Here is a 24,556-nt window from a genome sequence, read left to right as displayed (position 1 = left end):
GTTTTAATTTAACCTTGAATGAACATGTGGTTTATTCATTAAGTTGAGAGCTAGTGTTGAGAAATTTAGTATACTGTGATACATGAGAGATAATACTCACTATTGGAGAAACTGTCACCATGATTCATATATTTGGTTTCTTGTTATGGTTGATAATGAGATTAATGGATCAAGTGGGAGAATGTTAGCAACCCATTTAGTTTTAGTTCCTATCTTTAAGGAACATAAAAATAGGAACATAATGTGATCAATATATCCATTAACAACATTCAGTTTTTATTTTATGCAGATGTTGCCTCTGTTAATTTTTGAATTGGGCTTTATGATGAGCAAAGTCCTATAAATATTTCACACTCTCATGGTTTTAGGTCACCTGAATCCTCTCCTCCTTTAAAATAATACACATCATCGTGATTAAGTGAGTGGAGATTTGAAAAGACCGAAAACTTTGATCGCGAATCAACTTGCAATGGCTGGAGATTAGTATTAATTGATCTATTATTCGCTTCCGCATAACTTTAACAGCTTTTTACAATCCTTACTCATAAAACCCTTAATGGTTCGTACCTGAGTATTGAGGGTAGCCTAAACACTTGATACTAGTGATTTTTGAAGGTTGATAAAGGTTGCTAGTGGTCTTTCATAATGCTCTAGTAAGTTTGGCGAGGGGTTGTTAGCGATCTCTCATAATGGTTTAGTCTCCTCAGTGAGGGATTTTCCTACAAAAAAACACTCCAATAATTTAGAAAAATTTGGTAGAGTTAGAGTTTTGTGAGTAAGGAAAACATATCTTAGTTTGGAAATTCCTGCTATATATTAGCTTTAATGGCCTTAAGGACAAATTTATTATTTTCTACACCTAGCGCTATATTGTCATGTATGAAATGCATTTAGCACTTGTATGATATGTCATGGTGCATCTAATAAAGTTACCATTTTTCATAAATATTAGATAGTAGGTGTACGTGTACGTGTACTATTGTAGTTAATTTTAATTAAGTGATGACAATTCCATTAATTTGATTAAAATTAAGTATTTGATGTAAGATCAAATTTAATAAATTTAGTTTAAATAGGTTTGTTTATATCCATTATAAAATTAAGAAAAATTGAAAATTATTTAGAGACTAAATTGTAATTTAACAACAATAGCAAAAAAATAAAATTATATTATTACTACAATTTTTAGTTTTAAACATTCACTCTCTTTTTTTATAAAAATAATGACAAAGAACTTATTAAGGCTATGTTTGATATATAAACTAAAAATTGTGAGCTTATAACTTCTAACTATGAAACTAATAGAAAGCTTATAGCTGCATAAATTATTTATAAAATTTAAATTATTTAACAAATTAGTTGTACCACTAATTGATTTGTGTTAAATGATTTAAAATAACACTTAATATTATATTAAAATTATACATAACTTATTTAATTTATTTACTATCAATTAATTAATTAAATAATTTATAAAAAATTTCTCTTTGTATATGTTTGTTAGTAAAATATTCCAGGTTATATATTTTTTAATAAGACTACTGTTAAGGTAAAGAAAATAAAAAATCAATAATGCTAGTGCATGCTTGGTTTTAATTATGTGATGAATAAGTTATTTTTAATTAAAAATATTAATAATTAACTTTTATGAATTAGATAGATATCAACCTTCCCTGAACTATGATTAATAACATAATCCAAGTGGGGAGACTAAAGAGGCCACTTCGTTGACTCGGGGATAAAGAGAGAAAGGGCGATTGTAATATTGATTGGGCGTTGGCGAGAATGGAAAATAATGATAACAACGTTGCTGGCAAAACGAAGAAGATGAAGATGAAGATGAAGCGACACTCCAATTCTCTGACAATTGTCTTGGCCTTCTCCTTCTGCGTTGGGTTAGCAGCTGATGAGTTCTGTGCAGCGGAGGGTAATCAGGAGCTTATCCCTGATAGGCGAGAAGAGTACGACAATGGAAGAATCATTGACATCAGTCACAGGTACCATGCGCAGATGCCAGCGTGGGAATCTAAGGAGAGTCTTGGGCAGTTCCTGTGGCTCAGAAGAAGCATGAAAAACGGTTCTGTGGCTAATTTCTCCGAATTCAAGCTTCCTGCTCACAGTGGCACCCATGTCGATGCTCCCGGACACGTTTTCGATCACTACTTCCATGCTGGTTTTGATGTCGACTCTCTCGACTTACTTCTCCTTAATGGTAAGTGACCCATTAAATGCCAACTCATCAATTCTTTATGCTTCCTCATGTTTCTCTTCTCTATCATCCACGTAGGCCCTGCACTGCTAGTCCATGTACCAAGACATCAAAACATTACAGGTATGTAATTGTAAGATGTTTTCTTTCTTCCACCTTAATTATTATTACATGCCGTTCAATGTTTTCTTTTCCAGCTCATGTTATGAAGTCACTGAATATTCCAAGGGGCGTACGTCGCGTGCTCTTCCGAACACTAAATACCGAGAGGTACTCTTTACAATATTTTTAAATATGTAGTTTGCTTGCTAGAAGTCGAATGTGGAACTAATCACTCTTAGAATTATTAGGCGGCTAATGTATCAGAAGGAATTTGACACAAGCTATGTGGGATTCACAGTGGATGGGGCAAAATGGTTAGTGGAGAACACTGACGTCAAGCTCGTAGGTAACGCATAAACACGATTTTCCGGGTTCGGGCTACTTTTCCCACGATTTCTCTGTCCCATGAGATTAGATAAATTTTGAAAAAAGATAAGAAATTGTCAACATTAAAATGAGACAATAAAAAGTTGTTTTCTTTGATTTTGAAGTGTATTTTTTTTTTTTTGTATGTGTATAGAAAAGAATTAAAAGTGAGGGAAAGAGATAATTGTATATTATACCATAATGTCATTTTTCCTTTTCCTAATTAACCCAGTATAATTATAAGAATGTAGTCAACTAGCAAGATATGCCCTAATATTTATGCTGTCTCTAGTATATTATTTCAATATAAGGGTGAGTTTGATATTGGTATTAGTTTACAGACAGAGGATTGTAAAAGGGTCATCCCAAATCCCAATGGTTAACTAGTTGCTTACCATTTCTTTTGTTGTGGATCTTTTTACGGGAAAAGATTACTCTGAATCTTGACCTTACTATGATTTTAACATCGGGACCACAGTGCTTCGCTAATTTTTCAAACATTTGTTTTCTTTTTCTTTCCCAACTGTGCTGCAATGACATACACATTTTATGCGATGCAATTGTAGGAATCGATTACATATCGATTGCTGCTTTTGATCACTTGATTCCAGCGCACCTTGTTTTTCTGGAAGGCAGGGTAAGAAAATTTTTAATTTCTGGTTGAGGAATTATAAGTGCCATGTTTCACTATTCGTTAGCTAGTTAATATCTATATTATCTTGAATGACACCGAGTCAAAGCATATTATTACACATGTTTGTTGCATAAATAAGAAGCATACACTAACAAGTCAATGTTTTAGGAAGTCATTATCGTGGAAGGCCTGAAGCTTGATGATGTGGAAGCAGGAATATATACAGTCCATTGCTTACCTCTTAGGTTAACTGGTGCTGAGGGATCGCCGATAAGATGCATTCTCATCAAATAACAAGGTACAATTTACGAGTGACTTTGAAGAGGGTTGGGACATCTATTACAAGTTGTTTCGTTGATGAATTGATTGCATTCTTATCATCACTTCGAATCAATGGTTCAACGGCTAACATTGAATTTCGAAACAGCTGGTTCAGGAAACAGCAACCCAAATGCTAGGATATCCTGTTATCAAAGGTTTATGCTTGAAAACGGGTGCAGCAATCGTCATAATTCCATTTGGTTGAATGTAGTTTTCTGAAAGTTGGAATGAAATAAATAGAGTGCCTGTATATATATACTGGCACTCTACGGTATTAAGTAACGTGGGCGCATAAACGCTCCAATAAATCATTTCAAGAATGAAGAAACGTACATGTCATGTAAAATATAAAATTCAAAAAAACGAAAAAACACGAAAATGATTGAAACATACTTCAAATAGACAAATGAATCGATGTTTGGATTTGTTTACATGGAAATTTCTGCAGTGAGAGTGTGGAGGAAAGTTATTTTTTGGCCTTTTGTAATTCATTTGATATTTACGGAAAATTCTTCTGATTGGAGCAAGTGTGAGGTGACAGGCAAAGGGATGTGGCCGAAGAGTTTTTTTGAGCTTCCTTGTCTTGCCAGCTTGTAATGTCTTAGAGAGCTTGTTTGAACGAAAATTGACTTTTGCATATCTTGATTAACAGCTGTAGTTTTACTTTCACAAGAACTAAAGTTGGACGCATTGATTAAACTATTACTTCCTACAAAATTGGCTCTGGAACTAACGGGCTAAGGGTAAATTTTAACGGTTGAACACCAATAATGCTTAAATTTACCTTTTTACATGGTCCCACTATGATAGAATATATATGTGTATTAAACTCAAACAACAACTCTTTCCAGTAATATAAACCTAAAATTGCTAAATAAGTCTTACAAATTCTCTCTTCGTTAACTTTTTTTTTTTAATTTTAACTTAAATTTAATTCTCATTTTTATTTGTATATGGTTTCTTATTTAAGGTACTTCCTTATGATAGTTGTTAATTAATACTACTTTACTGATTATATTATATATGAAGGTGTTTCTTATGTATAAATATATGTAATTGCCATCAAAATTGCTCTTACGCTCATTCGTGATGGCTGGGGAATTTTAGATGAAGGTTGAGGATAACTTGCTGAATAGAATAGTATCCCTTTCTTGATAGGGTAACCCAATTTCAGATTGTTTATTTAACACATAATAAACAATTTTTTGCGACCTCTGGACCCATTTAAATTCCAGAAAGCAATAAATCAATCGTTTCAAAGAATGTACAATGCTTGTCAAATTCGAGAGCATGGAGATGCATAGAGGTCAAGTGCATTAGTACCAATCACCGATATGAAATCGTCATCAAGTGATTCCCCTTTGGATCGGAATACCTCTAGTCCTCTGTTTATTCGATTTGCTGAAGTACATATATTGTTCGCATTGTTATTTCCTAATGTACTACAAGTTCCCTTTTTCAATTGAGATTGCGAAACTTTGCCCGACCTTGGAGCATGAATCTCTATAGTATAAAGCGTTGAATTAAAAGTTGAAAATACCTACTTAAAAAAAAGTAAGTTTAGGGAACCTATTACATTTCCCCCCTATTTTTAACGACAATCTTGCTTTAATGTAGCATTGATTGACATGCAATTGACAATAAGTCTATTCCTGATCAGCTTGACTTGGTTGAAATTTGACAAAAAAGGTAAACCAATGTATGTTGATCATTAAGGCTTTCCTCTCTCTTAAAATTGACACAAACCAACCTGTGGACACTACTAACCAGAATAACCTCGTATAATCTTTGAATATATGTTGTACATATGTAATGGACTCATGCATTGACCGTATCCCTGAAACATAATTTTGAATTTAGATGGTTTTGGTTCTTTTGGGTCATGGAATCAACATAGAGTAATCTGATGGACGCTCTTCAATCCTACTAGTTGAGTATCTTGATCCGCAATTCAAGTTTCACCCATACCGACGCAATTAAATGTCCAATTACCAAAGAAAATACGAACAAACACTACACAAGCTATGCGTCTAAAAACTCAAACTGATTTAGAGGGAGTTTAAACAATCAGTGAAAGGAACTCTGAAGTTCCTATTGGCAAACAAATTTCAAAGTGCCTGTTAAGTGTGGCATCAAAATTTCGTTCCACAAATCCATCTAATACACATGCTCTTCTTTTCACACTTGAAACAATCATTACCGTTAATTTTATATTAAAAGTGAGATATTAGAAGAATCAGGACTATAAATCTAGTGACAATCTCAGCTTTTTTAACAGAAGAAAGTCATGACTAGAAAATAAATATCTTACACAAATACTCCTTAAGTAAAATACATGAAACATTGAAAACCTTGGCACCTGATAACAACTAAAGCTGGGAGAAGATTATACAAGTCATCTACAAGCCATGTTGCTTCCTTGCTTGAGAACGTAGAAGATCCATGTCAGTATGGCGGTGGAGGGTATATTCCTGAAGAAGAATCTAATTAGGAAGGAGAAAAGAAGCAAAACAAAATAAATAGGTTGGGAAAGAGAGGGGAGAGGAAAAGCAATCAGGAAAAGAAGAATTACCGGGAGGATAACCTGCAGGTGGCGGATATGGAGGTGGAGGATAAGCAGAAGGTGGTGGATATGAAGGGGGAGGATAGGGAGATGATGCAGGGTATGATGGTGGTGGATAGGCAGGTGAATGTGAAGAATAGGGAGAGGGAGATGAAGAAGGGTAAGCAGTGGGAGGTGGTGGGTATGAAAGCGTGGATGGTGGTGGGTATGAACCTTGGTAAGCAGATACAGATCCAGTTGGAAGGTAAGGAGCTGCAGTGGGAGGTGGTGGGTAGGAAGTACCATACAAAGGGACTTGAGGGGTCGCATATTGAGGTGCTGAAGGAGGATGGACTGAGTTTGATTTCTGAAATCAAGTCATCCCAATACAGTGTCACTAATGACAAACTGTTCCACTCCAATTAATCATCTGAATAAACAAACAAATGAATGAAAATATAGTTTACCCTTTGATTTTGAGCAGCATAATGCAATATGAGTTTCACTTCACCTGCGTGTCTGGCAAAGTAAATGAATGAAAAGGGAGGTAATTATCCTTATTATCAACAGTAGAGAGATCAGAGGTTTTAGACATGAAACCTGCCAGTTTTGGTTTGAAGCGGCCAAGCAGAGTCATCAAAACCTTGAGAAAGAACCTTGTGCAGTTGAATCCTGAAGGAGGAAAGAGAAAAAGTGAGAAGAAAAAGGAAGAGGGATGAGAAGAGGGGTGGGTGAGGGCATGGGCATACCTTCCGCTCCCGATAAAATCGTCAAAGGTGAGGGTATTGCTGTTCCAAACGAAGACATTGAGCTCCCGAAGGCCTTCAATGAGGGGAAACACGAACTTCTCTTGAAACACGGGATTCTTTCCACCGTCTGAGAGAGAGGTCAACGCCGGTCAATGTCCATTTCAGTCCAAAAAAAAAAAACCATCCTCAAAGGAGTAGATAAGATGAAGCTGACCTGTGCAGGTTCTGGTTCGGAACTTGGTGCTTCCATATTCAACACAAACGTACGGATCTTGCCTTGAAATCCATTCTGTGTCCTTCAACTTGGAACACGACACCACTGCCTCCATTCATTCTTACTTCAGAATTACAAAACATTGAGAGTCACAATCACAATTACAAAGCATGCATTTGCTTACCCGTAACCTCAAGAGGTTGCCCCTGTATCCCTGTTATCGACATCATCACCAATTCAAAGGGCAACACGATCGTTCAACTTCTCTGCCGATCCACTTTTCAACTTCAATTTCAAACCGCCTATTGTCCTTTCCATCCCTTTTCTATTAGGTTATATAATTCGTTTTAAATAATTACAATAATTTTTTATATTAAAAGTATAAATATATAAGAAGACTTTTTCTATTTTAAGAGAAGACTCGTAATCAGTCTTATCAAAAACGTGAAAATTAACAAGTTGATTTGTTCCTCAACCGGATAATCGAATTGGTCTTACGCGCAAATAGACATTATTTGTTCATCAAGAATAAGTGAAGAGGATGAGAATTGACTTTCCAGTTCTTGTTTCTACAAGGAATCAAACGTAGAGCATTACATCTGTTTAAATTTTTTACATTTAAAAATAGTCTGGTGTAAATCATCATGTAAAGTAGGAATGACACTAGGTAAAGTACCGATGAGTAGCCGTAAAATTTATCTTCAACAGGTAAGGTATTTACCCGCTAAATGAGTACGGGTATAGGTATAGAAAAATACTCACAAATTTTCATGGGGATGGGGCGGGTATGGATACCTAAGTACCCACCCTACCCCATACTCGCATATATTATTATTATTATTATTATTATTATTATTATTATTATTATTATGCTACTTATGTGAAGAAGGTCTTAAACTAAAAGTCCATAACGAGAGAGAATTAGGGTTAATACTTTATATATTTGGCTAGGTCTCTTTTATAATCATTGACAATTATATAATCATATGAGTTGCTTCACAATTTGCCTATCGAGTACAACAAATTTTATACAAATACAAGTCTTCAACAAGTAAGCCTAAAACTCTATTATAATTATTATTGATATTTTTAATTATTTTTATTGTTTTAATTTCATATATTCTAGTTTGAATAATTTTTTACTTATAATTGAGGAACTAATAATTTAAGAAAACAAGAATCTAACTTACTTTTATTTTTTAGAAAGTTTTTGTGGATGCTTTTGTAAAATTTTGGTCAAGATAAAGATTTTACTATTTATTTTATGTAATTTCATATCTTATATTTTTTACTCAGTTCAGATTTTTTTTATAGGTCATATTTATTTTATTTTATACTACTATATTTTCAAAAAAATTTCTATGCAAAATAAAAGGTTGAGAAATTTAATATAAATATTTATGTTACTCAAATAAAAGAATGCATATTTAAATATATAAAAATCTATCTAATCGAATTTATTTTATAAGATTAACATAAAAATATATTTATCAATAAAGTAAACCATAAAAATAGTTTTTTTTTCATATTTTTAATAGAAAAATTTATTTACTATTTTATATCGTTTAACTAGACTAATATAATTTAATTATTATATAGTTGATATGAGATTGATTTTTTTTAAAAAAAATTATTTATATATGACACATACAAAATGTTTAGAAATTTAGTGATTAAAATTATGTGATATTATATTGACTTGGGTTAAATAAGATTTTTTATTTAAGTTCTTGCTTTTATATAGGTAATAACAAATGGAAAATATATGTGGAGTAACTCCTTCAAAGGAATCTGAAAGTAGCTCTTCTCCAATTATTTCCATTACTCCCACACAACCTGAAAATGTTCCTAAAAGTATACTTAATGATTCTAGACTGAGTAACAGTTCTGATATTAGAGGTCAATCTCAATCTCAGTCTGATACACTTCCTATTTCGGTGGATGGAGATAATTGTGATGCAACTCATGATGAAAAAAAAAAAGAAAGATGTCGATTGTATGAAATCACTTTAAGAAAAAAATTATTAATGGGGAAGAAAAAACTATATGCAATTATTGTAACAAGCAACTGACAGGTAGAAGATCAGATGGAACAAATCATTTGCATAAACACTTTCAAACTTGTAAGAGGAGGCCATATAAGGATATAAGACAATCAATCTTATTGAGAAAACAAAAGAAAGTAGACGGATCATCCACTTATTTAAGTAATTATCACTTTGATCCAGAACAATCTAGAAGAGATCTTGATTCTATGATAATAATTCATGAGTATCCGCTTTCTATAGTAGACCACTTGGGGTTTAGAGCATATTCTGAAGGCCTCCAACCTTTATTCAAGGTTCCTAGTCGGAACACAATAAAAGGTGACATTATCAAAATATATCAGAATGAAAAGTTGAAGACTATGGGACTCTTAGAGATGATTAGAAGTAGAATTGCTTTAACAACAGACATGTGGACAGCTAGCAATCAAAAGAAAGGGTTTATGGCTATCACAGCTCACTACATTACTGATGATTGGGATATGCAAAATCGCATATTAAGGTATAATTTTTATGATCATTATATGATATATTCATTTAGTAATTATTTGCATTATTTCAATATTTTTTTTATATATGTATATAATTTATTTTTACATTAATAGGTTTGTATATGTGGAATGTCCACATACGGCAGAAGCTCTATCTAAAGTGTTAGTTGAATGCATGCTAGATTGGAATATTGATAGAAAGTTATCTACCATCACTTTGGATAATTGTAGTACAAATGATTCTCTTGTTGGTTTGTTACTAAACAAACTTGATTGTTCTTCTCTTATGCTTGATGGTCAATTATTTCATATGAGGTGTTGTGCACATATTCTCAATTTAATTGCTCAAGATGGTTTAAATATTCTTGGAGATGGCATAGAGAAGGTTAGAAGTAGTATTGCTTTTTGGACAGCTACACCTAAAAGAGAACAAACCTTTAAGGAAGCAGCACGTCAAATCAAAGTTTCCATTACAAAGAAACTTGTACTTGATTGCAAAACAAGATGGAATTCTACTTATCACATGCTTGTTGTTGCATTGGCTTATAAAGATGTTTTTATTCATTTGAAAACAAGAAAGCATATGTATACATGTATCCCTACAACAAATGATTGGGAAATTACTAAAGAAATTTGTAGTAGGTTAGAAGTCTTTAATCGTGTGACTGAGATGTTTTCTGGAACACAATATCCTACAACAAATATTTTATTCCTATTAGTTTGTGAAATAAAGTTATCTCTGCAACAATGACAAATTTGTTCAATTGAGGCTATTAGAAATATGGCTACAAAAATGGTAACTAAATTTGAGAAATATTGGTCTGTTATACATGGAATCATGGGAATTGCCATTTTTTTGGATCCAAGATATAAATTAAAGTTGTTAGAGTACTTCTTTCCCAAGCTCTATGGAAGTTCATCTTCTTTTCAAATTAACAATGTGAAAAAATTATGCTACTTGTTGTTTGAAGATTATCAAGCTAAAGCCATGGGAATAGTAGAAAGTTCAGCTGAAAAGTCTAATAAGATGGAGATGAATTTGGATATACTTAATGTTAATAATTTTTTAAGTGATTATGATTCATTTGTTAAAGATACAAATGATATGTAATCAAAGTTTGAGTTGGATATCTACTTGGAAGGGAAGGTATTGCCTAGAAGTGCTAGTTTTGATATCCTTGGGTGGTGGAAATCAAATGGGATCAAATATCCAATATTGCAAAAAATTGCCAAGGATATTTTGGTCATCCCAATTTCAACCGTTGCTTTAGAGTCTACTTTTAGCACAGGAGGTAGATTGTTGAGTCCTCATCGTTCTCGACTTCATGAGGATACTTTGGAAGCACTCATGTGCGCCCAAAGTTAGTTGAAACATGAAAATGAAGGTATTGAATAGTCTATTAATATATTTATTTAATTAAATATTTTTGTTAATTTTAATTTGATAGCTTAATTATTGATTTTCTTATTATGTACTTGTATGTTTTAGTTTCTATTGGTATTACTAGATCAAAGCAATATGTAAACTTGAAAGATAAACATTTACAGTCATTTGGAGAGTCTGATTCTGATGAAGAGGTAAAATAGTCTAACTATACCATGTTGACTTTACAATAAATAATTAACTAATGTTATTTTTTTAGGTCTTACAGAGTGATAGTACAGGAATATAAAGTTTAGAAGTTGATTGTTTTACAAGATCTTGTAGATTATGTGTGCAATTTTGTTTTTAATTTTTAAGTACTTTAGTTTAGAAAGTTGATGTATTAAGATACACTTAACACTTATGATCTTTGAATATTTATTTTTTACTTATACTTGAACTTTGTTCGGTAATATTATATAAGTATATATTTTTTTATAACTGCTTTTTTTTTCTTAGACATGCGCGGGTAATAAGGGTGGGTATGGGTATGCGGGTACCCAGAGAGTACGAGGACAGGGACTAAAAGTACTACCCACGCGGGTATGGGACTGGATACGGGTATTTTTTTAAAATGCGAGTATGGGAATGGGTACTATAGTACCCTACCCATACCCTACCCATTGTCATCCCTAATATAAAGATGATAATAATAATAATAATAATAATTTGTTTTTATAATTATTTACAGAAGCAAAATACATGACATATTTATTTCCTTAAATTTAGATAACGTGTGATTTTAAGGCAATTAAGTTTTCAGCAATTAAATTCCTCTATTCTTGGAATTAAACAAATTTTGTGTAGTCATTTTTTTCTGGCCAATTTTTTTTAACTTAAAATTTTTATACATTAAATTAATTTAATTTATTCGAATATTCTTGTTTTCAAAATTCATCTACTAAAACATTAAATTTTACGCCCCCCCCCCCATATATTTTTTCTTCTTTAAATTCTAATCACATATCTTATACATTTATTTATTTATTTATTTAAGCTTTAAATATGTTTTCATTTTAAAAAAATTAGTTCCTTCAAACAACAAATTATTCTTAATTTTAAAAATATCAACATTTTTGAGACATTGTGATTCTTAAAAGATAACGACATATCATGTGTCAATATTTAATAATCATATCAATGAGATATTAAAATTTAAATTTTATAAAACATATGAAGAAAAAATGGAAAGATTAAAATCAAATACACAAACACATGCAAATATAAGTTAGTGAAAAATTAAAATTTAAAATTCAAAACAATATAAAAATAAAACTAATGACACGACTAAAATCAAACACAAAAAATAATTGTAGATATACATGATATATTTTTAAAAAAATATCTTATTGAGTTTTTATTAAATTTTTGAAAAATTTTAATATCCCAGTTTGTTCATTAAATACTAAATATTTAATTAAAAATCATAACTTGAATTTTATATTAGAAATGTGAGAACAAAATTATTATTTTTTTAGTTTTAAAATAAAAAAATGAATTTATGAGAAGAGATAAAATATATCAAAATCACTAAGTATATCAGTTACATAAATGGAAAATATAATTAGGTCAAAATAAATAATAAATTTCAAAATAAATAATAAATTTATCTAGTATACGTCTTTATATATAGAGAGAGAAACGCAATATATTAAATGAGAAATTTTTATATATAAAAGTAAATGAACTAAATATTTATCATTAAATTTTATTATAAATAATTAAAATTAAACTATAAAAATTAGGATACTTGATAAATATTTTAATCTTAATAATTTGTATATGATTATATGTTAAAATTTATTTCTCTCAAATTTATACAATTTTTTTCTCATTACATATATCTTCTCTCTCACACACTTGTGGGCACGTACATTACTCGTCCCTTATTTAGTGAGAGTATATATATATATATATATATATATATATATATATATATATAAGTGAGAGAAATAAATTTTAATAATTGAATTTTATTATAGATAACAAAAATTAAAACATATAATGTCATATAATTTTTTAAAAATTCACATAATTTTTCCATGTATAATTATATAAAATAAATTTATGTTTCTAAATCTTATGTAAAAAAGTTCATTTTACTAAATAATTTTTTTATGTTAATAAATAATTATACATTTTACTGTCTATAATTCACGACATATATATTGGCATGTAAATTTATCTAAATTTTAATTTTAAAAAAATATAAATTTTTGTCTATAATTTTCGTTTGTGTATCTTACGTGTCAAATGGGAGGTATGTACTGTAATAATTATAGGCGAATTTATTCAAATATTAAAAAAAATCCAATTTTAAGATTTGCTGTTTATAAATTCATCTATAATGTAATTAAATTATTTACTGTCCTTAGAATCCATCAGTATTATGAATGTTTTTAACTGTGAACAAATCATCTTTAGTTCAAATAGAATATTTGCCGGCTTAAAGTTTCATCGCAGAAATATATCATGAAGTCCGAGGAAAATAATTGTGCTGAAAACTTTGAAAGCAAAATATCTCGAAACTCTTATGCTTCATTAGAAGCTAGCAAAGATTATTCTTTAATTTATTGGTGTTAAAGTAAAATCAATTGCTAACATAAACTCAATAGAATCCTGATCTTTATAAAAATTAAAATAATTATTGGTTAGTAAAAACAATTGTTACTAGGAACAAATCTCTTATAGCCAAGTGGACAAACATGAAAATTTTGGTGAAAAGAAAATGCAATTGCCTTCCTCTAAAATATCATCGAAGCAGTCAAAATGCAAAATAGTACTTTACAAATAAACTATCAACATCCTCCCAATCACTTAGGTATCAAGAAAAATGGACATCTCAAGGTATATGTATGCTAAAAATAAATCAAGTTATTTAAATTTATAATTAGTAAAAGTATTTTTCTTGGAGCAAGGACATAACTCCTCAACTTATCAACAACTTTTGGAGTAATTCCTATGATAATTAAGTCCCTACAATTTTTTTAATCTAACATTTTCTTTTTATCATTAAGTAAAATTTTAAATTGACCCTTTTAAATAACTTGAACCTAGCTATGATGGTAAGATAAGGTCATTAACTTTAACTCAGTATAAAATATCATTAAATAAATATATTTTTTTAGGTATTTTTAGGTTTAAATGAATTTTTAGTCCTTGTACAAGACTTCTTTTTATAATTTAGTTTATATACATAAAAAAAAATTGTATATTAGTTTTTATATAAAAGTTTATTTCAATTTTGTTCCTACTATTATAAGATGTATAATCACATTAGTTTTCTCTCATACTTGATAAATGGTGGTTATTCAATGTGGCTTGTTATTTACAAGGTTTAAATTTAACTTTAATCTCTATACAAGACCCCTCCTTACTTTTGTAATTTAGTCTTTATAGATAAAAGAAATTTTTATATCAATTCCTATACAAAAATTTGTGTTTAATTTTGTGCCTATTATTACGATGATATTTTCATGTGAGTGTCAAGTGACATTTTCCATCATCTTTAAAGGAGTATTCTAAATTTTTTAAACAAGTTTCATATTTTATTTTATACATTTTTAATTTATAATATTCAACTTTATTATACAAGTTAACATATCTTTACTAAGAATCTTTCGAAGAAGACTTCATCATAATTCTTGTCTCTTCTTCTATTATCTTTATTTTAATATTTCAAATCTTGACTATGTCTTCCTGAGTTGTGTCTAAAGTTAAAAAAAAAATCTATGTATTTCTAATACATTTGTAAGAAAATCAATACTACTCTTTAAATTATCACTATCATTACGATTTTATTTATTTTTGAATTAAAAATATATGAAGCAGAATATGAATAACAAAAATGTTGCATCTGGAGACATCATACAATGTTTGACCTTAAAAAAATATTATCTTAAATTAAATGACATTAGAAAAATGCTAATTATATAATTTTTTTTTTTTGCAATGAATGAATCATCATTTTAAAAAGTAATTAATTTGACATGCAATCAAATTTTTTCACAATTAATTTAATAAATATAAATATTTAGTGAACATTATTATAATCAATGAGTTAATATTATATTGTTATTAAATCATTGAATATATAATTTATTATATTTTTAAAATGAAAAATACATTAGAAAGTTGTTATATAATTTTTAAAATTCAAATATATTTGTTATAATATTATAAATTTGTTCGGGTCAATATTTTAAATTTTTTTTTTATCAAATACTACATTTTTAAACATTTTGTATAAAGTTATCTTATTAATTTTTCAGCCAGTAAAATAAGTTTTTCATTAGTTAAAAAGTGTTACTGAATTCAATGTTGTATTAGTTTGAATGGATTATTTTAATAGTAATTATCACTTTTTTTAATCAAAATTTTATACACTTTATATTTACATTCTTACTAAATTTACAATTAAACATGAGATGTCAAATGTTACACTCTTATTTTTATTTCTCTTATTTTTAGAAAATAAAAATTTTGATGCAGAGTTTTTTGCTCAAGCGAGATATGTCTTGTTTAAGCGAGACTGAGTCCTTTTAAACTAAAATTTCTAAGGAATCATTATTCAAGCAAGGTGAGTCTCGCTCAAGTGAGAAGGAATAATATATCTCCAACTATTCCTTCGCCTTGGTGAGAAGGGTCTCGCCCAAGCAACCTTGTAGGAAAATTTGGAGATCTCTCTAGAATCATTCTCGCTCCGGTGAGAATACCTCTCAACTAAGCAATAGTATTAGAAAAAGGCTGAAAAATCATTATCTAGTTTTCTCTCTTAAGCAAGCTTCTTCTCGCTTAAGCGAGAATAAGTAAGTTTTGAAGGGTGTTTAAAGGAGTTTGTGTTAAGAAATTTCATTATTCGTCAAATCACCTCTTCCTCTCCATTTTCTTTATTCTCTCCCTCTCCTTTCTCAAGAAAAAACCTTCTTTAACCCTAAATCTCTTGTAGGTCTAAACCCGAATGTCTATTTTAATTTAATTCAAGTAAGTTTTTGGAGTTTAGCTCTTGAATATCGCTCCTATTTCTATGTTCTTTCTTTTCATAATAGTACTCTACTCTGTGATGTTAGGAAGAACTCTGGTCTTTGGGTGGTATCTCTAGTCAAAACCTTGAGCTTCTCTCTATATCTTATGAAGAACTTAGTCTCAGAGACTTATTTTCAGGTAAAGAAAGTCGATCCCAAGCCCTAACTCTCATTTAAGTATTTTGATTTGAAAGTACTAAGTTTTTTTTTTCTATTAGAACCATAGAATCCAAACATTTTCTTAAAATCTAAAATGTAAGAATGGATATTTTAGACATGAAAAACCCATAATTGTGTTTTTAGAACTATCTAAATACAATTTTACAGTAAAAGCTCTAAATAAAATCATTTTTAGAAGTTTTAGAATTTTATTATTGAATATTATGCATATATAGTTAAGATTCTTATTTATTATTTTGAATAGTATGTGTACTGCGAATATTGGATAATGCTAAACTTTAGAATAGAAGACTTTATTAAAATCGAGATAGTGTGATCTCCAACATTATACTTATGAATTGCGTGATTGGTCTAAGTCCAGATGTGTCTGACCTTTAGCGCATTGTATTGAATTATGTGATGATATTGATCGATGAATAGTATGATTTTGGTGTGTCCTTGTTTAGTTATAATATGCATAGTTTAGAAATACACTAGGAGTATAGGATTTGAAGTCGATTATGAAAATATGGAAGAAATGAAAGTGATAAATGTTATTCATTAATGTGTATATGATTAAAAGTGGGATGCATTTATAGGTCTCGCATCCATTTTTTAACTGAACTCCTAAATATATCTTTGTTATGAGGGCCATGAACGCACATGTTGTAATAGTATGTGGTTTGGCAAACCGACAATTATCCATGCTAGCATAAGTTTTTCATAACTAGGAAAAGTATGGTGATAGCAATTTAGGAGCCTATGAGTACCTAGAGTACTGTTATTTGGTGAATATTTTAAAATTGAAATGAATAAAGTGGCATGAGCACATAAATTGATTATGTTTGATTAAGAGAGAAATGAATTGTATTTGATTAAGTGATAAATGATGTGTATGAATGATTTTTGTCTGATTAAAATTGTTAAAAATGAAATATTTATTTTTGGATGCATGTTGTATTAGAAAATATTTTCTACATTACTATGACTATATTATAAAATAAGAATTTAGTGGGGTAAAGGATGCTCACCTTTACAAACATTTTCTAGGTAAAGAAGAAATAAATGAAGAGAACTACTCTATTAATATTAGTTTATTTTGAGGAATATAATAATATTAATTGAGTTTTTATTTATAATTTATAATATTTTGATACCCTATTATAAATGATGATTTAAGGTGTGTGTGTAATACTTAGTAGTCAATTGCTTTAAATTTTAAATTATATCAAGTTCTAATTAGAAATTTAATTTATTAAAAATAATATTATTTATATTTTGAATTTGAATTATATATAACATAAAATTTTAGTCTTCATTCAAATTGTAAATTTAAGTTATAAAAATGCATTTTTATTTTTATTATAAATGAGACTTTTATACAAAAAAAAGTTTTTTTTTTTAATTTGCTAACTTTTATTAGTTTATATTTATATATTTGTACAACTTTCTAAAACTATTCAAAACTTTTATAATTTTCATTAATTTTTATTCAAAATTTTATATATTATTAAGAAAAATTATTTAAATTATACTAAGGATGTTACATTAAATAATAAACTCAAGCTAACACGAGTTAGCAAGTAAATAGTGCATGAGTGAGTGAGTTGTTTTTAAAATCGTTAGTTATATTTTAAACAAAATAAACGGCTCAGATTTTTTTTACATGTAACTTAATAATACCAATTTTCATATATTTATGATTTAATCTTTCATAAAAGTTTGTAAAATTAGTTTTTGAATCTTCAAAACTTGTTATTTTATTTCTTCTTATGATTGTATTCATAGCCATTTTTTTATTTTTTGTTAAATAAATCTTGTATGTATCTCGTATCTAGGTAATGATTTCAAAAACCTTTACATTCACATGCACTAGTGCAATTTTAATTTATAATTAAAAATAAATTTTGAATTAATAGAATATTGAATATCATTTTAGATCTTTAGGATTTTCTGCAAACCTTATGTATGAAGTTCATGAATTTTAGAATTAAAACTTTCACATTCACTTATCATTTTCAATCTTTCTCATGCCTTATGTATATTGGTCGCATATGCTTCGTATAATTCTACAAATTTTGCTTACTGGATGGATATCATTTAAGCGATCAAGTCACACAAGATATTCTAATATTCACTTAAACAAATAAAGTTTGGTTTAAGCAAACTTGGGTATCATATTTTTGCTTAAGTTAAATTATTATGACTTAAGCGAAATTGAATTGACTTAAGCTAAAAATAATAGCTTAAGTGAATATTGATGAAATTTATATGTTTATCAATGCATAAAATTAGACTTAGCAAAAATTACAAAAAAAAAAAAAAGTCTTTTTGTATTTTTTTATTTTTTTTGTTTAACCACATCTCTTTTGTTATTATCCTTGTTCCGATCTAGCTAAGGGTATGCTATTTGGGAGGAGAAAATAGAGAGGAATTGAAGTTGGATAATGAGAAATTTGAACAAAGCATTTACGATAGTATTTCAAGTGAGATTACTTAATTCCATTCGATCTCTTATCTTGGACATCTTTGTTTGTGGGCAAGTGTACTGGTTGAAAACTAATAAAAGATTCTAAAATAAGTTTTCAAAATATCGTTTCATAAGAATTGTTTCTAATTACTAAGAATTTTGTAATTTAATTATTTGAACGTAAAGGATATGAAATCAAATAAAACAATAATTTAAATATAAAAGTAATAAAATTAAAAATAGTGCAACATCTGACAATAAACTAATCGAGAAGAATTTATGGTGTATAGTTTCACTTTTACAATTCTTTATATTATCTTTTAAATTAATTCTAATTTCATTTTTCTATAATTGTCAATCACTTATCCTAAATCTATTAACACATAATGGTTATATAATATTAACAGTCTTTTTCCTAAGCTATCACTCCTAATGGTCAAGCAAGTAAAGTAAAAAGAAGACAAAATATGAAGAAGCCATGAATTGTTAATTTAATAACGATTGAAAGAGAAAAATTAAGCTTGATCCACCTAATTGTTTGTCTTATTTTATCATATACATATATTAACTATATGTGGTATGGTCGCTTATGATATAATTAATTATTGATATGTTTAAAAGTTATCAATTTCAAATAATACAAATATAATGTAATAGGGTAAATACCAATGAAGAAAGGAAACATAAAATTATTATTAATCATAAAGATCCAATAAAGTCTTGTAAAAAATCTACCATAGCCCTAATTATAGAATTAGCTAAACATAATATAAAAGAAAATCAAAATAATACTAAACAAATTTATAGGTAATTGAAAAGTGAATACAAACTAGAGGAGACTCCTCTAGCAAATAGACGATGAGAACTCTTGATCACAAGATGCACTCTCAAAGCTTCAATAGTTGTTAGTGGTTGTACAACACCAAGATTGAAGAAGTAAAAGGTAAGAGAAAATTCTAAAATTTCTTCATAATTGGACGTCTCGCAGATAAGTATGGCCATGCAAGATCATAAGTATGGTCGTACTTTTGGCTTGAAGCCCTCTTGTGTCGACTATTAGGATATGCGTGTGTATTGACTGCTATGAAACTCTATTTTTCAACAAATTTGCCTCAAATTGTACCTAAAACTCCAACTATATTCTTTACTGTTAAATTAGACAATTAATATATAAATTATTGCGAAACTTAAACAAAATAATGACCATATATAAATATATAGGTTGTCAAAATATAAACTTATCAATCTGCTTTAAACTTTTATCACTTAAATTTTAAACATAGTCACTAAATCTATCAGACTAGTTGTTAAAAATATGAATGAAATGATTGAGTTAGCTTTAGAAACAAAGATGAAAGGAAGTAATTTTGAGATAATAGAGTTTAATTTTATGTAAATGAAAAAAATTACTTTCATAAATATTACAATTATACTTTTAAAAGATATTTACTTTAAAAATATATTTTTAAAAGACCTATTTTAAATATCTAATTCATAAAAAATTTTAATTTATAAAATTTATTAAAAATTAAATAATAAATATTTTAACTTATAAAACCAGTTCTAGTAAATTATGTTACAAATTTATTTATAAGTTATATAATACACTCTCGCATCACTTAAATTTTATATATATATATATATAGAGAGAGATATATAGATGTTTCTTAGAATTGAAAGAGGTATATGTACTAATAGAGGAGAAAGAAATGGATAAATATAAACTCAATAGTAATACGATAAGATTAAAGAAAAATATAAAATATTTTTTTATGTTTTTTTATGTGAACATTGTTAAGTATTTATAAATTAAAATCGTTTGTATAATTGATAAAAATGACACTTTGAGAATCCCCAAAATTGTGTTACTTGATCTGCCCACGTTGCTAAGAGAAGCCCTACTTTCAGTCGAAAACTGTGGAAGAAGTGGCTGTAACAGAACTAACTTTAATTCACCGGGGTAGAGTGGTAGACCAAATATCTGTACGTCACTTGTGTATGGTTGCCATTGTATGCCTTTCCCTTGTACTTGGGAGTTGAGACTGAAATTAAGAACTTGCGGACCTACCAAAAAGCAATCAACCCAAGTGAGATCTACGTGAGTGAAATAAAATAGTTATTTTATCGTAGACAAACATTCATAAGGACTCCAACAAAATTATTGAAAACTAAAAAGTAAAAAAGCTCTTTTCAAGATATAATATTAATAAGATTTTTCTTTTTCACATCATCCATTTATCATATACTTTTCTACTTTTAATACAAAATATTGAACAACAGTGAAAGGGTAAGCGCGCTGAAGCCCCTCATGGCTCTAACAAGCATGCAAAACCTTTCTCGTCCTAGTTATAGTTATAGGTAACATTTTTTAAAAATATTATATACTAATTATTTAACGAATATCTTTATATATTTATATTAATTAATTGACAAAATTCTTTTTATTAAATTACGATCGGATAATGTATTTATTTAAGGGTAGGTGTGAAATAATAGCTGTGTGCAATTAGTATAGGTGTGAAAGGGAAACAATCATTTTCCTATAGGTTCGAGGGTGGATATATATAGAGCACAAGAGTGAACGTTGAGTCTCAAAGAACAGGCTGTCAGAACTCAGAAAGATAGAAAGATGGGCAGCACGTACATGTGCGCGTTATTATTGTCATCTGCTTTATTACTTCACTCTTATTTGGTCATTGCCCAAGAGCAAAAGGTGGCCGTATCTGATAGACAAAAAACATCGCATTTCAAAGGCAGTGAAAGCGATTTTTATTGGTTCTGGCATTGGCATTGGCATTTCCCTCCACCGGCGGAGTGTCCTCCACCTCCGTCACCTCCACCTCCGTCACCTCCTCCTCCATCGCCTCCTCCTCCGTCGCCTCCACCTCCATCACCTCCACCTCCGTCCCCTCCACCTCCATCACCTCCGCCTCCGTCCCCCCCACCTCCGTCGCCTCCTCCTCGGCCGCCACCTCCACCTCCTCCCCCTCCACCGCCACCCGTGAACCTGCTGGAGAGAGCCCGCAAAGCGCTCCTAAATTTCACTCGTTTCGTGGATGACCCAACGGGATACACGCGAAACTGGAAGGCTGGGACGGACCCATGTAACTACAACGGGGTGCGATGTGCGCAGTTTCCAAAATCAAATCAGCGAGCAGTTGCGGGGCTGAGCCTGAACGGAGCAAGCCTGTCTGGGAAGAACGGTGCAGATCTGCCTCTCTCGGGCATCTTGGACAGGATACCAGAGCTCACATTCTTCCATGTCAACACCAACAACTTCACCGGTGCCATCCCAACTGAAATCACCAAATACAAATATTTCTACGAGTTAGACGTCAGCAACAACAAACTAGAGGGGGAGTTCCCAAAGCAAGTGCTTCAGTCCAAGCTGCTGGTGTTCTTGGACCTCAGGTTCAACCGTCTCTGCGGCCCAATTCCGCCACAGCTGTTTCAGTTGGATTTGGATATTATTTTCATCAACAACAATAAATTCAGTGGCAATCTCCCCGATAACTTGGGCTCCACGCCGGCCAGGTTCATCACTTTTGCCAACAACAAACTCACGGGTCCAATCCCGAGAAGCATTGGGCAGGCTTCCAAAACCCTCACCGAAGTGCTCTTCTTAGGCAACCAATTTAAGGGCTGCTTGCCCTACGAAATTGGGTACCTGAAAAAGGCAACGGTCTTTGATGTGAGCAAAAACTGGTTAACGGGTCCAATCCCACGCTCCTTTGGCTGCTTGGAAAGCATTCGGTTCCTGAACTTGGAACACAATCAGTTTTACGGAGAAGTTCCCGAGATGGTTTGTCAGCTTTCAGGGATACGCAACGATGGGAAACTCTCTTTATCGGGCAACTATTTCACTCAGGTTGGTCCTTCATGCAGGAAGCTCATAGAGGACAACATCCTTGACATCAGCTACAACTGCATCCTCGGACTTCCCAACCAAAGACCCCACGGAGAGTGCACTCGTTTTTTCTCCCACGTCAATCCCTGCCCGAATCACAAGTCTCTCTTTTACGTCCCTTGTAAGCAATACCGCTCTCACTACCATTCCAACTCGCTTCACCAAACCCCCTCTCCTCCGGTAACTTACAACTCTCTCATCCCTCATCATCGCTAGCTATCGCTCCTACGTACGTACACACTCTTCAACATCATCAACGTCCATGTTCCATCCTATCTTATGGATATAAACTGTACCATATATATATATATAGACACACACACACATGTTTGTCATGTTTGTTTTCTTAATTTGTATTAATTATGATTATTAATGAATAAGCAGTGTCACCCTAATCGTCATATCTTTGACTGGATGGCAACTTGGTGTAATTTTCATAAAATGCTTGAAATAGACTTTGGTTCTACCTTCTTACAACAGGTCTCACTCATCTTCAAATTTTGTTGTGCCCGATTATACCATTTCTTTTCTCGTGACCTTTTCAATTTCTCTTTTTTCGTTTCTATTCTTTTGCTATCTACTATATTTTAATTTTCATCTGGACGAATCCAATAAATATATTAAGCCTCTCTGTGCATGGAAGAAAACTAGGAAAACTAATAGTCACTTCTAGCTCCTCGTTAACACTCCTTTAAAGATTTTCGATGATTTTTAATAAAAGTTTCTGTTATAATTTTTTTAATTTTTTAAATATTTTTTATATTTATTCTTTATAAATATTAAGTTTTTTAGTTTTTAAATAATTAATTTGATTATCGAGTTCAATTTTGAATAAAATAAAATACTATAGTTAATTATAATTGATATTATAAATATGATTGTATACTTTGATCATATAAATAGAAAATGCTGTATAATGTAAAAGTACGTGAATATAAAGAAATAATTTATTTATTTTTAATCTTTCTTCTCATTCTCTCTCTTTGTGTGAGTTTTGATAATTTCTCCTCAACAATTTTAATAATTGTTTAATACGTATCTTTTGATTAAAAAGATCTCACAAATAAAATTGGAAGAATTATATATGTAAAAAAACGCAAAAGCCAGATGAAGTCTACTCTCTATACGTAAATTTTAAGTTACTTTGTCTGTAAATTAAGTTCTATAGACTTCTGGACGAATTCAACACTCATAATATTTAAGTTATTATCTGCGGGATAATATTATTTGAGTCAGATAATATTACAACAAGTGATAAAATTCTTTTTTTTAAGTATTTAATACATATATATATATATATATATATATATATATATATTGAAACTCAAATTTAAAATCATATATCATAAAATAACTTCTGCTAATTAATCCATGTGTTCTGGGATCTACGACTATTGTTTCTTCTCTATTATTTTGTTTCACGGTTAAATATAACAATACATACAGAAATAATAGCGTTAAAACAATTTACATAAATATAAATTAATTAACATTAAATTCATTATATGTGTGCATATTTATGGATCGAGTATTATTCCACTGTAAATATGAAGATATTACTTAAGAATTAATTTGACCTTTTAAAATAATTTTTCTTATGATCAAATTTATTAAATAACACATGCATTTTATTTGCGAAGCACAATAATCTTAGACAATTTGTCGAAATAATTATAACAATTATTTTACACAGTTTGAATTTAATGTTGTAATGATAAAAATATAAAGCTTACTTTAGAGTGTATTAATTTTAAAATTATAATTAATGATAAATAATTATGTCATGTAAACATGAAAAAATTATGCTAAAATATATTAATATACAATTGCGAGTGTGTGTGTGTGTGTGAAAACTTTATAAAAACTATAATATGTAAATTAAAATAAAAATATTTATATA

General features: G+C 29.8%; 3 protein-coding genes across 4 annotated transcripts; 2 read left to right on the top strand and 1 right to left on the bottom strand.

Annotated features, from left to right (window-relative positions):
• Positions 1-1,785: 1,785 nt before the first annotated feature.
• Positions 1,786-3,783, top strand: LOC113870334 (cyclase-like protein 2). Its single transcript, XM_027506928.1, has 7 exons — positions 1,786-2,212; positions 2,288-2,332; positions 2,407-2,479; positions 2,560-2,657; positions 3,244-3,314; positions 3,480-3,609; positions 3,739-3,783. The coding sequence occupies exons 1-6, from the start codon at positions 1,786-1,788 to the stop codon at positions 3,603-3,605; spliced, it is 840 nt and encodes a 279-aa protein (XP_027362729.1). The 3' UTR covers positions 3,606-3,609; positions 3,739-3,783.
• A 1,700-nt stretch (positions 3,784-5,483) lies between these two features.
• Positions 5,484-7,724, bottom strand: LOC113868691 (extensin). Of its 2 annotated transcripts, XM_027504511.1 has the most exons (8): positions 7,322-7,615; positions 7,138-7,242; positions 6,924-7,050; positions 6,775-6,846; positions 6,642-6,693; positions 6,514-6,541; positions 6,205-6,465; positions 5,894-6,103 (listed from the first exon to the last, which is right to left on the bottom strand). In XM_027504511.1, the coding sequence occupies exons 1-8, from the start codon at positions 7,365-7,367 to the stop codon at positions 6,078-6,080; spliced, it is 717 nt and encodes a 238-aa protein (XP_027360312.1). In that variant the 5' UTR covers positions 7,368-7,615; the 3' UTR covers positions 5,894-6,077. The 2 variants fall into 2 exon arrangements, with proteins under 2 accessions (XP_027360311.1, XP_027360312.1); XM_027504510.1 differs by having other exon boundaries at positions 5,484-6,103; positions 6,205-6,541; positions 7,322-7,724.
• Positions 7,725-21,348: 13,624 nt separating this feature from the next.
• On the top strand, positions 21,349-23,122 carry LOC113868908 (leucine-rich repeat extensin-like protein 3). The gene has a single exon (XM_027504898.1). It carries the CDS (start codon positions 21,379-21,381, stop codon positions 22,870-22,872), a length of 1,494 nt encoding a protein of 497 aa, XP_027360699.1. The 5' UTR covers positions 21,349-21,378; the 3' UTR covers positions 22,873-23,122.
• The last annotated feature ends 1,434 nt before the right edge of the window (positions 23,123-24,556 follow it).

The sequence above is a fragment of the Abrus precatorius genome, unplaced genomic scaffold (assembly GCF_003935025.1).
Source record: "Abrus precatorius isolate BTA unplaced genomic scaffold, Abrus_2018 Scaffold6, whole genome shotgun sequence".
Classification (NCBI taxonomy): Eukaryota; Viridiplantae; Streptophyta; class Magnoliopsida; order Fabales; family Fabaceae; genus Abrus; species Abrus precatorius.
The sequence above is the reverse complement of the archived record's forward strand: the minus strand, read 5'-3'. Positions and strand labels throughout refer to the sequence as shown.